This window comes from Falco cherrug, chromosome 15 (assembly GCF_023634085.1).
Source record: "Falco cherrug isolate bFalChe1 chromosome 15, bFalChe1.pri, whole genome shotgun sequence".
Lineage (NCBI taxonomy): Eukaryota > Metazoa > Chordata > Aves > Falconiformes > Falconidae > Falco > Falco cherrug.
In genome coordinates, this window is record NC_073711.1 from 24,194,403 (window position 1) to 24,208,156 (window position 13,754).

The 13,754-nt window shown below is 47.0% G+C and overlaps 1 protein-coding gene across 1 annotated transcript in view; it reads right to left on the minus strand.

Annotated features, from left to right (window-relative positions):
• MSN (moesin) overlaps positions 1 to 12,758 on the minus strand; it is a 47,640-nt gene extending 34,882 nt beyond the window's left edge. The window contains exon 1 of the mRNA XM_055727394.1: positions 12,631 to 12,758. Within this exon, the coding sequence (XP_055583369.1) occupies positions 12,631 to 12,642 (12 nt within the window). The 5' untranslated portion in view covers positions 12,643 to 12,758. The remainder of the gene's footprint in view (positions 1 to 12,630) is intronic.
• Between the last annotated feature and the right edge of the window lie 996 nt (positions 12,759 to 13,754).

Consider the following 13,754-nt stretch of genomic DNA (forward strand, 5'->3'; position numbering starts at 1 on the left):
GAAGACTGTAAAAGCATTTCACTGGGAAGTCCTCTATGACAAACATTTCTGAGACCATACCATTTGCAAAGAGATGAGGAAAAACCTGAAAGGACAAAGTAATGCAGCACAGTCCCAAGACACAAAGGAAGCCACATAACATGCACCCCTCCTCCAAACTGAGGGAACCAGCTTACTGAGAAGCAAGCCATGATGCAGCGAATCTTAAATTTGAAATACATTATACTAATTTGAGGGGTTCTGCATAAAAAGAACAGGACACCCACCAACCAGCTTTTATTGCAGCATGAAAGAGATGCGGCTGGTCACCTCCTCTGACTAAGCACTTGGTGATTAGTGGCAGAAGAGAGGTAATTGGTGCACAGAGGTGAATCAAGTACAGAGCAAGCTACAAAGCTGATGTATTAAATTTGTCAGAACTGAAACAGCAAAGGAGCAGGGCAACAGTTTGTCAGATTTCTAGTTGATTTAGCATTTGTCAGAACAAAACTAAGATAGCATCACATTTCCTGTGCATGATGCCGAAGCAAGTATTGTTCAGGACATCTCCAGTTGATTGCTCTGATCTTGCAGTGACTTTGAAGTTAGTCCTTCTACTTGCTCTATCTTTTGATAGAGAGATTCAAGACAGACACTAGAGTGATATGCTCTTACAGCTGAAAATGCTGACATATCCTCATGCAAAAAAGTTCTCTACCCTAATCTGTTGGGTGTACAGAGGGATATTCAAACTGAGCATAATATGTTACATTGCAGACTGCAGTCAACCTTCAACTTGAGATGTTAGTAACAAACCAGAGAGCAAGGAAAAAAAAAAAACAAAAACAAAAACAAAGACAACGAAGGTTTTTGAGCTTGAACTAGCTTCCACATTTATGGCTGTCAACACAACACTCTAGGTATACATTGTGCCCATCAGCACTGAAGACACCAATGTCTACAAATTTCACGTAACCTGAAGCAGTTACAGTAGCAAGTCATTAAAAGGAAAGCAAAAAAATTCTGAGTCTTTGGGAGCATACTGCTAGACCTTACCGCTTCCCAGTTTGTCACAGCTGGGTCAGAATACCATCAGTATGAGGTGCAATTTAGTGCTTTAAAAAAAAAAAAATTACATCAAGTTGGTAGTAAACACTTTTTGATTTTTTTTTTATTTTATTTTTTTAACACCAGGTTCAGGTAACAGAGGATCCTTGCTTTTGGAGCAAAGGACTAACCTTCTAGCAGCAAGGAAAGCTTGTTATCTCAGTATTCCAGGAAACAGTAAGTTACAGTCCAGCTTCTGTAACAAAGGCAGCACAACAGAGCTGCAGGCTGGAGGACTGAGACACATAGCTTATTCCAAGTGTTTTCCTGGTTTAGTGATAAAGTGTTTTATGGTGCTGAGTAAGAACGTTCTCAAAGCCTAATACCTTCCCAACCACAGATTCAGAGCTCTCCTGTATTCTAAGTAATACTAGCCTTTTCTGACCCCATTATTCAAGCTACTAATAACCTTACAGTTTTTGAGGCTGCTCACAAAATGAGCAGTCTTGTCACAGTTCATTCATACAGCAGCTTCTGGTTCTCTAGGAGATTGTGAATATTGCCTAGAATATAATCATTTTACTGCTCTTCGCTTCCTGTATTTCACCAATGCAAACAAATTCACACATTAAGTGCTCCTTGGTGAAAAATACAGATATTGCAACAAAAAATCCAGTTGTTCACACAGCACATTTTCAGAAATAAAATGGTTTCTCAGCTTGAGTTCTGATTCTTCACTGAGGATTAACTGTAGCCACAGAGTGCTGAATACAGCCAGACACTGGATTCAATACATCTCTGCTAGAGTTCTTATTATCTACCCCAATAAAACAAATGAACTAGTCCACTTTTGAAAAAGTGATTTTAAGTTTCCTACATATAAAGATATATGTAGGGGCAAATGAAATAACCAGATGTTGGCAAAATAGTTATTGATGTTCAAGCTTTTGACCTCATCTCCGAGCATGGCGTTATCTTAACATTTGGTATGTAACATATAGTAGATACAAACAGTAAACTGGAAAGGCAACAGCTTTCTTAGACACGCTGCGCAGTGTCTCCATTAATGAATGCTGTCAAACAAAACTTAGTGGAATACATGAATATCATGAGTAACATAACCTAGTGTCATCCTGAAAGGACAACTTGGGGGTTGGTATACCCGTTGTCCCCAACAAAAACACACACACACAAACCACACACCAAGCCAACCTGCGTCATGATGTTGCACGCTGTTATTACTTAGACACAGAGTATTCTATTATCTCAGCTGCATCATAAGCTACAATACAAGCAAGTTTCTTTCACCCCATCTAGCTTTCCAGGTAATTTTGCTTTCCTGGCATATAGTTACTAGAAGATCTGGTTTAGTGGTCAGATACCAACTAATTAGTTGGGTGCTATTGAAAGGCATTTAAAGGACAAGGCAATCATCAGGCACAGTCAACATGAGTTCACAAAGGGAAAGTCCTAACTAATTTTATATCCTTCTATGATAACATCAACCACCTAAAGGACAAAGGGAAGGTAGTGGATGCAGGGTTTTTTGGATTTTGGCAAGGCTTTTGACACTGTCCCTCACAGCATCCTTCTGGACCAGCTGTCCAACTGTGCGATGAGCAGAGGTTTACAGTGCACTGGGTGAAGAAATGGCTGGAAAGCACGGCTTAAAGGGCTTCAGTGAATGGGGCTACACCTGGCTGGCAGCTGGTCACCAGTGGTGCTCCTCAGAGCTCAATCCTAGAGCCAGTGCTGTTCAATATTCTTATCAATGATCTGGCTGCTGGAGTTGAATGCACCATTAGCAAGTTTGCTGATGATATCAAACCAGAAGATGCTACTGGGTCTTTCAAGGGCCAGAAGGCCTTGCAGAGGGACCTAGGTAGATTAGAGCATTGGGCAGTCATCAATGGCATGAAATTTAACAAGAACAAATGCCAGATTCTGCACCTGGGATGGAGGAGCATGGGGCACAAGTCTAAAATGGGAGAGGAGCAGCCAGAGATCAGCCCTACAAAAAGGGACATGGGGGTGCTGGTCAGCAGCAGCTCATAAGGGGCCAGCAGCAAGCCCTAGCACTAGGAGTGCAAACTGCACCCTGTGGGGCATCAGACACTGCAGAGCAAGCCAGTCAAGAAAGCGGACTGTCCCTAAGCACTCAGCATTGGGCAGCCTCATCTTCAGCACTGCACACGATGCTGGGCCCCACCATTTAAGTATGTGGAGGTGCTGGAGCGCATCCAGAGGGCTGGAAGGTATGTCCCATGGGAAACAGCTGAGCACGCTGGGTTTGTCTCGTTTGGAGAGGAGGTGGCTGAGGGATGACCTTGTTGCTCTCCGCAGCTTCCTGAGGAGGACACATGGAGTGGGAGGTGCTGAGCTCTTCTCCCTGGGATCCAGGGTCTGGACACCTGGGAATGGTTCAAAGCTGCACAGGGGGAGGCTTAGTCTGGACATGAGGAAGCATTTCCTTAGAGAGAGGGTGGTCAGACATTGGAACAGGCTTCCCAGAGAGCTGGTCAATGCCGCAAGCCTGGCAGTGTTTAGGAGGCATTTGGACAATGCCCTTAATACTACACTTTGACTTTTGGTCAGCCTGAGGGGGTCAGGCAGCTGGACAGGATGGTCATTTTAGGTCCCTTCCAATTGAAACATTCTTTTTATTTTTGTGATGGACAGTCCTATCTATTTCTTTTAGAGCCCAACAAAAAGGTAAAAAACCATTTTGTATATTGCAGGCACACTGAACAGAAAAATAGTTTCATTACAGGACGAAATCCCTCACAAGTTAAAAGCTCTTACCCAACCTAACACAGAAAAACTTCATCTCCTTTGAAGGAAGCTACAGAAACCAAGTTCACTGGGAACCTTTAACTTTCCAGTTTCCACCTTTAGAAAGCTACTCTAACAATCTTGAAACTGTATATTCAAGATAAAATATGAAAGCAAGAAGAAACTCACCATGAAAGTAAATGAGCATATCTGAAACTATATCCATGCCTTCAATATCCAACATGTTAGCAGATGAAAATTCTTGTTTAAAATAAGGGGAAAGGAAGGACAAGAGTGGAAGTTTTCTTTTAGTTTAAATTCAATGTCTACCATCTCCATACAACTGAAACAAATGTTAAGCATACTTACTATTACAAAAATGAAAAAATTTTATCTCCTGACCCTTTCTTGACCAATTATCAGCATTACTTTTCTAACACTAAAAAAAAAAAAAAAAAAGGAGAAAGAAAAAAAAAAAAAAATGTATCTGGAGCACCAGTTCTTACTCAGTTTTCCTCACAGATACACCATTGGTCAACAACTGCAAGAACCACCTCTTCCACACATGGAGGAAGAAAGCATTTCTAAATAGGTCTGTACAAAGACTTCTATGCCAAATGCCTCTTGCTAACTTACATATTAACAGGTCAAACATTCACAAAGTGTCTGCTTAATTTATCAGTAAGTAAAGCCTTTCTTTTATTGTACATGTACAAATCGCTCCTTCTTTATCATTTCTAACTAGAATTCCAAGGATGCCAGTGAGATGTCATACTAACAGGATTGTTTTCACGTAAGAGGATGTATTGGACCACCAAGTACGGTGTGGGTTTTGTATCATCACTTTTTTATTGGGCAACTTGATATTGCTAGAATTTGTCAGCAGTGGAACTGCCTTACTTCCTTACAGAGTGCTTTCAGAACCATTTGCTGCCATTCTGCAAGTCCTGGGGATTACAATCATTTTAGGATGATATAAAGTTCTGGATTTTAGTAGAGACAAAAACATGCAACCAGAACACTCCTGTTCATCCAGCAGCCAGCCTGAATAAAAATGTTGTTTTTTAAGGAAACAGACTTTTTAATTCACTCTTCCAGAATAGCATATTTAAAGGGTGAAAAAAGTTATACCTTAGTATTCTTAGAGACATTATGAACAAAAAGCCACACCTCAGGGGATGTTGAAAAAGCCTTGGCACTCTAATAACTTGTCTGGCAGCTAATTTTTTGCTCTGTAACCAAACACAGAATTAATAAAGTTCAGTACAGTTTAAAAGCTATGGCAAGTAAAGATTTAGCCTAGAACTTCATGCCTTACTAGCCTGTGTTGCATAAAACCAAATACATTAAATGCTGTGACTATGTGATTGATCAGACTGCAATGGCAATTTTTTTCCTGTACTTAGTCACTTTCCCACCATAACCAGGTCTCCCAATCCAGAGGGGAAAAAAGGTTTTAAGTCAGAAGGGCTTATTACAGAGAAGAGGACAAATCAGTGATATACAGATGGACAAGAATGGCTCCTGGCTACAGGAAATTATCAGTTTTGTTTTCCAGGTATTTTCTTTTTAAAGCATCTAAAGGCATAAAACTGCAGAATAGCAGTTCTTCAATATGCTGCACACAAGATTCTCTAACATTGACTTAACCTGCTGTCCCCTAAAGAAAAACAAAACAAAAAAACCCACAAGACTTTACAGTATTCACCCTCCAGTACAGTGAAGTCTGCTCTCCTGAGGAGCCTTCCTCTAAGAAACAAGCTGACCAACAGAACTAGAAACTTGCAAGAGAGCATAGATCTGCCTGCACCCACACATACCACGCCATTCTTATTCACTACTTCAGTTACCCTTTCTGATCTCTCCTGAGATTTCGTTTTCCTCTACACAGAATCACTGCTGGCAGAGAGAGGAGTTTGTCTCTTCCCCCTCCTAGTCAGTCATCTCATTCTTGCCAAATTGCACGTTTCTCTAGGGAGCAGATCAGATTCAGAGCTTTTTCATTCATTCCTCCATTAGGGGCACCCCTGTGCTTTTGTCTGTAGCTATTCATCAACCAGCAATGGCCAAGGGAAACCTAGCGTGGCCAAATGCTCCTCTTTCTTCGCCTGGGAATGGGATAAGAACCAAACATCATTCCCTCACCCGAACTTCGTATTTTTTAATAGGTTCCTCAGAACAACTACAGCTTCAGAGATGTTGTAACAGCTAGGAAAAAGCATTTTGCAGGCATCATACCATTAAAAATCTCTTAAAATAGTGTTTTCTCCCCATTTAATATTAAGTTCAACAAGCTGCTATACAAGGGCCAGCCATTTATGACTGCCCCAGTGCTCCATCACAGGATCACACATTCATACAAGTGAAGAGCTCCTTTCACAGCTGCACAGGAAGGAAGCAGCACTAGATCACCTACACCTCTGTATTCACAGTGGCTGTAGCCACAATTGTCTCTTGTCAATATAAGGCCCAAACCTCTGCAATTTCAGGTTTTAAACCTCCAGTTACAGCTGATCCTGTGGTTTTATAACCACCAAGCCTGTCAGTGACTGTCTCTTCCTACATCCCTGCCAAGTATTTGCTGCACAATCTTTTAAACTTTACATCAAGAGTCAACACTAGCTACTGGAGTTAGAAGGGTGGGTTTTATGCCTGCAGGTTCCAAAACACTTGAAAGCTCCACCTAGAAACAACCACAGAAGCGTTACAGAGAGGTTTGCCCAGAAGAGTAGCCTTCCTCGAATCTAGAGACTTCAGCCTGCTTTAGAAGTTTCAGATGGGAGAAAAACAAACTCCTTTGATGCAGTATGATTGGCTGCACCATGCAAATCCCTGCTGTTCCCAAACACCCCTAGGGAAAAGCAAGCAATTAACTGGCTGCTTACTAGTGCTCCTAATTTACATCAGTTAATTGCCCTGGATTATTCCTGGGCAGGGAGAGATTTCCTCTTTTCCAATAGTGTGTCTGCAACAGCAGAGACTTCTCGCAGGGCGATGCTGATTTCTAGGATAATCATTCGACAGACAAACAAGTCACCGGGGGGGGGGGGGGGGGGGGGGGGGGGGGGCGGGCGGGGAAATACGGGGACGACGACGACGACCGACACACCCGAGGAGTTAAGTGTTGAGATTTTGAATCACTTTCTCAGGCAGAGCCCACTGTAGTCCTAGGAACAGCGATTAAGCACAGATAACAGCTTTATTGTGCAAATTCAGAGAGGCCCTCTCCCTGCACAGAAGGCGGGGGGGGGGGTGGGGGGGGGGGGGGGGGGTGGGGGGGGGTGCGGGCGGGCGCTGGGGGTGAAGAAGGAAAAAAAAAAATAAAAAAAAAATCAGCCAAATAAGGCTGAGCTGCAGCAAGCCAGGAAAGAGTCCAGGAGATGACGTCGCCAGAGGAAGCTTTTAGTCAGTTTCCCTTATAAACTGGCGCAGGGCCAGAGCTACCTCTTCCAGAGGGGTTTTCTGTGAAAGCCTCAGTTGATCAGCAAGGCCAAGCAGAGCCCAGCCGCTCAGCCAGGGCCCTGTTCCCCCTGCACGCCCAGCTTCCCGAGAAGCAAAAGCAGAAGGTGCTTGAATAGTGCCGTTTCGGTTCTCCAGCTGGCTTTCACGTTGCTACCTTGGGAGCGCAGCGAGCTCTGCGCAGGAGGATTGCGCTTCAGACCAGACATTATACATAAAAAAACTGAAACAAGTTTCCTCTAGAGGCAGTGATGCCATTTCCTGTCAAAAAAAGGAGTCCATATTAAGAAATCTTATGAACTACCCTCACGAGAACAGCAACTGTAATTAACCTTCAGGGGCGATTAATCAGACGAGGCAGATCACCCCAAGGAAAGCACGGCAACCCCTCACAGGTCCAAAGAAGGTACCACCTGTAAGTGCTAAGGGGACAGGGTATCTGCAAGAAGTGAGTGACAACCAACCCCTGACACTAGGCACTCTTTTCCTTACAGGATTCTTACAGCAGAAGCAGCAGACCTAAAGCTTTCCCTGGCCTCCTTTTATTCTGTGCACCCCACCAACCTACTTCTTGCTCACCTGCCTCAAGCAACAAATCAAGAGGTCAAAAGCAAGAGAAAGGACTCAGCTAATTCTCTAGAATCTCTGGTAGGCACTCTTATGCCTAACACTGTCACATTAAAGTTTTAAGAACTGGATCATGATGAACAATTCAGACCAGGGACTCAGAACAGTTCCTGCTCACTACAGTCTGAAGCCGCTGTAACTGATGTTTTCTGCGCAATGCTACCAGTTAGGCCCAAGGCTTGCCGTAACAAGGGGAAGCAAGATTTTATCAATATATAAAAACAAAGTTAATGCTAGTTTATCAATGGTGTTCTTTAAACTCCTCATCTAACTTTAACAGAGAGGGCCCAGAAGTACGTACCAAACAGAAGCTTCTGCTCACTATCAGGCTTAACTGCTTTATCAGCACAAGGGGTAAGACCTTACTATTCTTGCAGGATCTAGGCACCAAGCTGATGAACACAATACAAGCCTGGGAGTAAAGGCCTTTTCTGTTTTGTAAAATCCCATGGTAGGTGTAAAGCTACATATAATTCAGATAGTTCATTGTATACCGGTCCAGTAGTTTACCTGGTTCCACTGTACACTCAGCATGTTTTAGCTGATGTTGCTTCTGAAGTACAAAGTCATCTGAAATTCACCAACAGCGGCAACACAGATTTCTATATAAAGCAATGTCTTTGTGAGTTCCCAAACACACCTTTTTACAGCAACTCCATGTATCTGATAGGCAAGCTCAATTCATTGTACCTTTCTTCTAATGCTAAGAAGCTAGCACCAGTGTCACAACAAAGTCTGTCTTAACTTTGATCAGCACTGCCAAGCTTCCCAAGTTGTACTGAGTAAGGCAGAGGGGGAGATAAAACACCAAAGGATTGGTCCTCAGGTAAGACAGAAGGCATACGGAATGCTCATGGCACAGCAGGATCCAAACCCTGAGCATCAAAAGAAAAGTGTCCATCCATCACAAGTCATGGTTTCTGTCACTGTACACCCTTCCCCCTCAGCTTTCAAGACTTCTTGGCAAATTACACACACACACAAAAATAACTAAATAAAATCACCCAAACAAGTGTAGCACTCTGCTCATAGGTGCCATCTTATTGCAGCATTTGGTAGCAAGTAGCTACACATACAGAAATCAATCAGAAGACTGATACCTACCTCAGTCTCTCACTTACCTTTCTCCTAACCCAACCTACTCAGTTCCAAAGAACAGAGTGAGATATGCTTCAAGGACCTCTGGAGCCCAACTGGGAATCAGGACCATCAGTTTAAGCTACAGACAGGGTCCCTGAGGGCCCTGATGGCTATTGCTACACCAAGTTTTAGAAGTATTAAGGGAAAAGGCAACAGCAGAAGACTTGTTCAAAAAATTCCTAACTGGCATCATAGAACTGAGACCTATGAATCTTACTGTTCTTTTGTGCTGAAGATTTCATGCTTGTCCAAGCTGATTTTCTCTGCAGTAACTTTGTCCTAGAAACCTGGAGATTTATGTTCTGAACAGAAACACTTAGTTCTGCTAATACAATAAGAGGAGTCCAAATTTCATTATACCTTAGTTTGAAGGTTTCTGTGTTCGTGAGATCAGCTCTCATTAAACCCATTTCTCTACAATGACTAACTAGAGACTACATTACATAGGAATGCTCAAGTCCTAGTGATAGGACAGCTGAATGCACACCTCATACATGACAGCTGCTCACGTTTCAAGTCCAGCAGCCTATCCATTCATATAGCCACAAAGTAAGTACATTCATTCATAGGCAAAATAGTTAATGAATCCCGATAAGAGAAGTGCTGCTTTTTCCTAACAGCTGAAACCACAGTAAAGCATCAGCCCATGAAATGGGCATGACCGGTACAAAAAAAGGTCACTTTCCCTCCCACTCCTCCCATTAAGATGGTTTTTGTAATACTGAAGTTCAAGTTGGGTTTGGACTAGCCATCAACATGACAGCTCATTCACTTCCATCAAGATCTGGAACCGAGCATGACTTCCAACTCTGTACAGGCTGAAATGAATCAGTGAGACCAGGACTCTAGTCAGTAAGCATGAGATCAGAACCTACTCACACCCAACGAACAGACTTCTCACAGCTGGAGGAGAGACTTTTCAGAGCTTGACGATGGCTTCCAAGAGGCATCTTAGCACACCACTGTTTCCACCCCTCCGCAATACAAAGCGTGGGGAGAATTATATGCCCTCTTTGGTGTGTGCTTTAACTGTTTAGATCTTGCAAACTTTTCAGAACAAAAAAACCCTATAAACCAGAAGTGGCTGCATACCTGTAAGATCACTCCAGACAAAACAGTGAAGCTTTCCTGCTGAGAGCATGGTGGGATCAGTAGGCTGATCTCTGATGGACTTCCTAGGTAGTCTGCAAGGCCTCCAGCAACCAAACCCCCCAAACACAGTCGGTATGCTTCACAATAGCAAATCATGTGCCACTGGTTCAAAGGTTACCAGAGTGAATCTTGGATTCCTATTAATAGCGCACCAAAGCATACTGCCACTTGTAGCAAATCTCATGCAGCAAAATGGCAATCTCTATCTAGATGTGTTAACGTTTAGCCTAGCTTAGTGAGGAGTAGGGACTCAGAACTCAACAGGTTTTGCTGCACAAGCCACGCAGCAGCGTGTTCTGTAAGCTTGGCAAGATGAATGATAAGAGCTACCAAACACTTTAGACACAAATGTTTTTCCTGCCCAGCCAGAACTGTTCCCTGGAACACTTCCTCCATCTGTCTTCTTCACAATGGATTTATTTTTGTGATGAAGCCCACATATAGCTACATCTAACTGCTCAAGTTCCACCTACATTTGACCTTGACGGAGGAGTCTCACTTGCAGTTTACTGTTTTGTTAATTAAGTAGCTATTAACAAATCTTAAGCTAACACACCAGCAGTCATGTTTCTTTCACATGAAGAACTGATTTCACAGTTATGCCAGCATATCCTGTTCCTGCAAACCACAGCTTGAGAAATAATGTTTAAAATATTATTTCAGTTGGGTCCACAACTAGGGCAGATGGGGCAGGAAACCAAAGGCTGATATAGCAGGAGGCCTGCAGCTCTGCACCTCAGCATGCGTGCACACAACTGAAGCGTGTTCCGCAGTGCCTGTGGTGTGCAACACACAGCACCACAGCAAACCACTTGCATTAGAGATGTTTTAAAAGGTTCTGAAAGCAGAACTGCTCTGTCAGATCCAGAAAGCAGCAGGCTGAGAAGGCAAACCCAGCCCAGGGTGTGTCTGCAGATGGAAAGGCTGCCACCAGCACCTTGTAGCAAGCGCAGAGTCCCAGCAATCGGGCTCAGGCTGTTAGCGGAAGTTCTGCCTCACAAGCATGATATGCCGGACTTCTGGGCTGATACACACTAAAAGGAGCTGCTCCTCACAACACCAAACTCTCTAGCTAAAAGGCCTCAACTGCACGTTACATGGAAGTCCCACAACCTGAGCTACTTCTGTTATTCTTGCTGAACTTGTTGCCTGTATTTGTATTTATTTTTAGGGAGTGAAGATTTACATCAGTGCTGATATTTGAAGAAAGGCCTTTCTAAAGTTTCAGAAAATGGCATCTTACCTTTTCCTTGGCTTAAGGCTGATATAATTTAGATGTTGATGTTTAAAAAAATAATCCAGCTACTGTCGCAGAGAGCTGGCGTTTAAGACAGCAGGAAAGGCAGAAGTCAGTCAGACAGGCGTTTAGTATCTATTTCAAAGTAATAAAATTAAACTAGCTGTTAAAAAAAATATAACCGGGGTGGATTCCATTTCGACTTCCACTGGCATAGGGGTGGGGTTTTGTTTCCGGTGTTTTTTTCTTTTTCTCCCCTTTACATAAACCACAGACTCTTAGCTTAAACATTAGATATTCTCAGGCGTTCCAGATCACTCCCAGTGAGGTAACATCCAGAGCCTTCCAGCCTGCTCCTTCCTGTTTTATCAATGACAGGCTAGGACCAATTCTTTGAGGAGAAATTAAATGGAAAAACCCCATGCTCCTCATTAGTCACCGATCTCCTGCTGCGAGAAGGGAGAGTCAAGTACGGGCTTGACCAGACTTCTCTGAAGCACCAAGATCTCTCCAGCCAAGAAATACCTTGAGTCAAGCTGGGACAAGGCTCCCTAGCAACTCAAGCTGACTAATTACGAGTTGTGAAAGCCCGATCTTCTCCCGGGCGCAGCACAGAGGCGGCAGCCATGGCCTTCACTCACCGCCCTCCGGGCCCCGCGGAGCTCCCGCGCTCCGAGGCGGCCGCACGGCCCCGGCCCCGCAGGGCGCTGCCCGCCACGCCGTTACACAGCCCAGGCGGGCCCCGGCCCGGCCCCGCAGGGCGCTGCCCGCCACGCCGTTACACAGCCCAGGCGGGCCCCGGCCCGGCCCCGCAGGGCGCTGCCCGCCACGCCGTTACACAGCCCAGGCGGGCCCCGGCCCGGCCCCGCAGGGCGCTGCCCGCCACGCCGTTACACAGCCCAGGCGGGCCCCGGCCCGGCCCCTCGGGCGGCGGGCGGGGAGCGGCCGGGGAGGGGAAGCACAAGATGGAGGGGCTGGCGGCTCCGCTCCCCGCCCGACCGCTGCCCTCCTTCCCCCTCTCCTCTCTGCCGCCGGGCCGAGCCGCCGGCGCCTCCCGCGCCTCGCCGCCGGGCGGGCCGCAGGCGGGAGGGGCCCGCCCGAGGCCGCCACCGTCCTCTCCCGCCGCCAGGCCCGGCCGCCGCCACACCAGCCCCGGGCGCCGGCCCCGCTCGGCCGCCGCCGAGAGCCGCCAACGCAGCCGAGCCCCCCACACCCACCGTTTTCGGCATCTTCCCGGCGGACTGGGCACGGCAGGTCGCTCCTCCGACGCCGGTGGTGCTCTCCGCGGGCTCCGCACTACTTCTAACGGGACTCCGCGCCGCGCCTTTCCCGGCTCGCCCGCCCGCCCGCCCTGCCGCAAGCCCCGCCCGGCCCCGCCTCCCGACCCGGCCCGGCCCGGGCCGCCCTGCTGGCCCGCCGGCCTGCGGGGCTGCACGCGGAGACACCGGCCCGGCCCCCTGCACCGCCCGGCCCAGCCTCCAGCGCCGGCCTGCGGGACTGGGCGGGCGTCGCCGCCGAGCCGGCGGAGGCCTCGCCGCGGCGGGGGGCGAAGCGTTTGCGGCCGTCCGCGACGCAGCGGCGCCCGGCAAACCGGCAGCAGAGCCCCGCCGGGGCGAAAGCCGGGGGGCTTCCAGCGCCCCAGAGCTGGGTGCTGGGACAGCCGTGAGCGCCGACGTTTATTTGCCTGTCAGGTGCTCCTGGGACTGCTAGGCCTTGCTAAAAGCGTTATTGAAAATAATAACGCTCTTCTGGGGGCGGCTGCGCTGCCTGCAGGCCAGAGCACCAAGGGGCGGTGGATCCTTTCGCCCCCCGGTCGGCCACAGCCGGGCGCGCTCGGGGCGCGGCTGGGGGGGCGCAGTCGGAGGCCCCTCGGTCCTCAGCACATTCAGGGGGCAGTGAGGTTCTGTGGTTCTCGTAGCCCTGCGTTCTGCTGCAGAGCAACATCCAACTCCAGGTGCTGCAAAAACATGAGGGGATGCGGCTCCCGGAGCCTGGCGGGCAAACCGCCGCGCCTCACCACCTGCCTCAGAGCCCCTGTTGTGTCCGGGGGGCGACCCCGCCGCGGGGGTCACGGTCCACAGTCACGGGTGCGAATCGCTCAGGCACGTGCCAGAGCTGCCAGCGCCATCAGTGCCTTGGAACCACTGACCGGGAATCAAGGTCCAGCATGTCCGTAGGGATTTCAGGAAGCCGCCTCATCTCATTTGGGACTTTGAACATAACTGTCAAACAGCGACCCAAGTCCTATTTTCTCCCAGAAAAAAAACAAAAAAGTCATTCATTTTAAAGTTAACAACTTGTGTCCAGAAGAAGGAGATGAAACGTTCTCAACAAGTTCAAC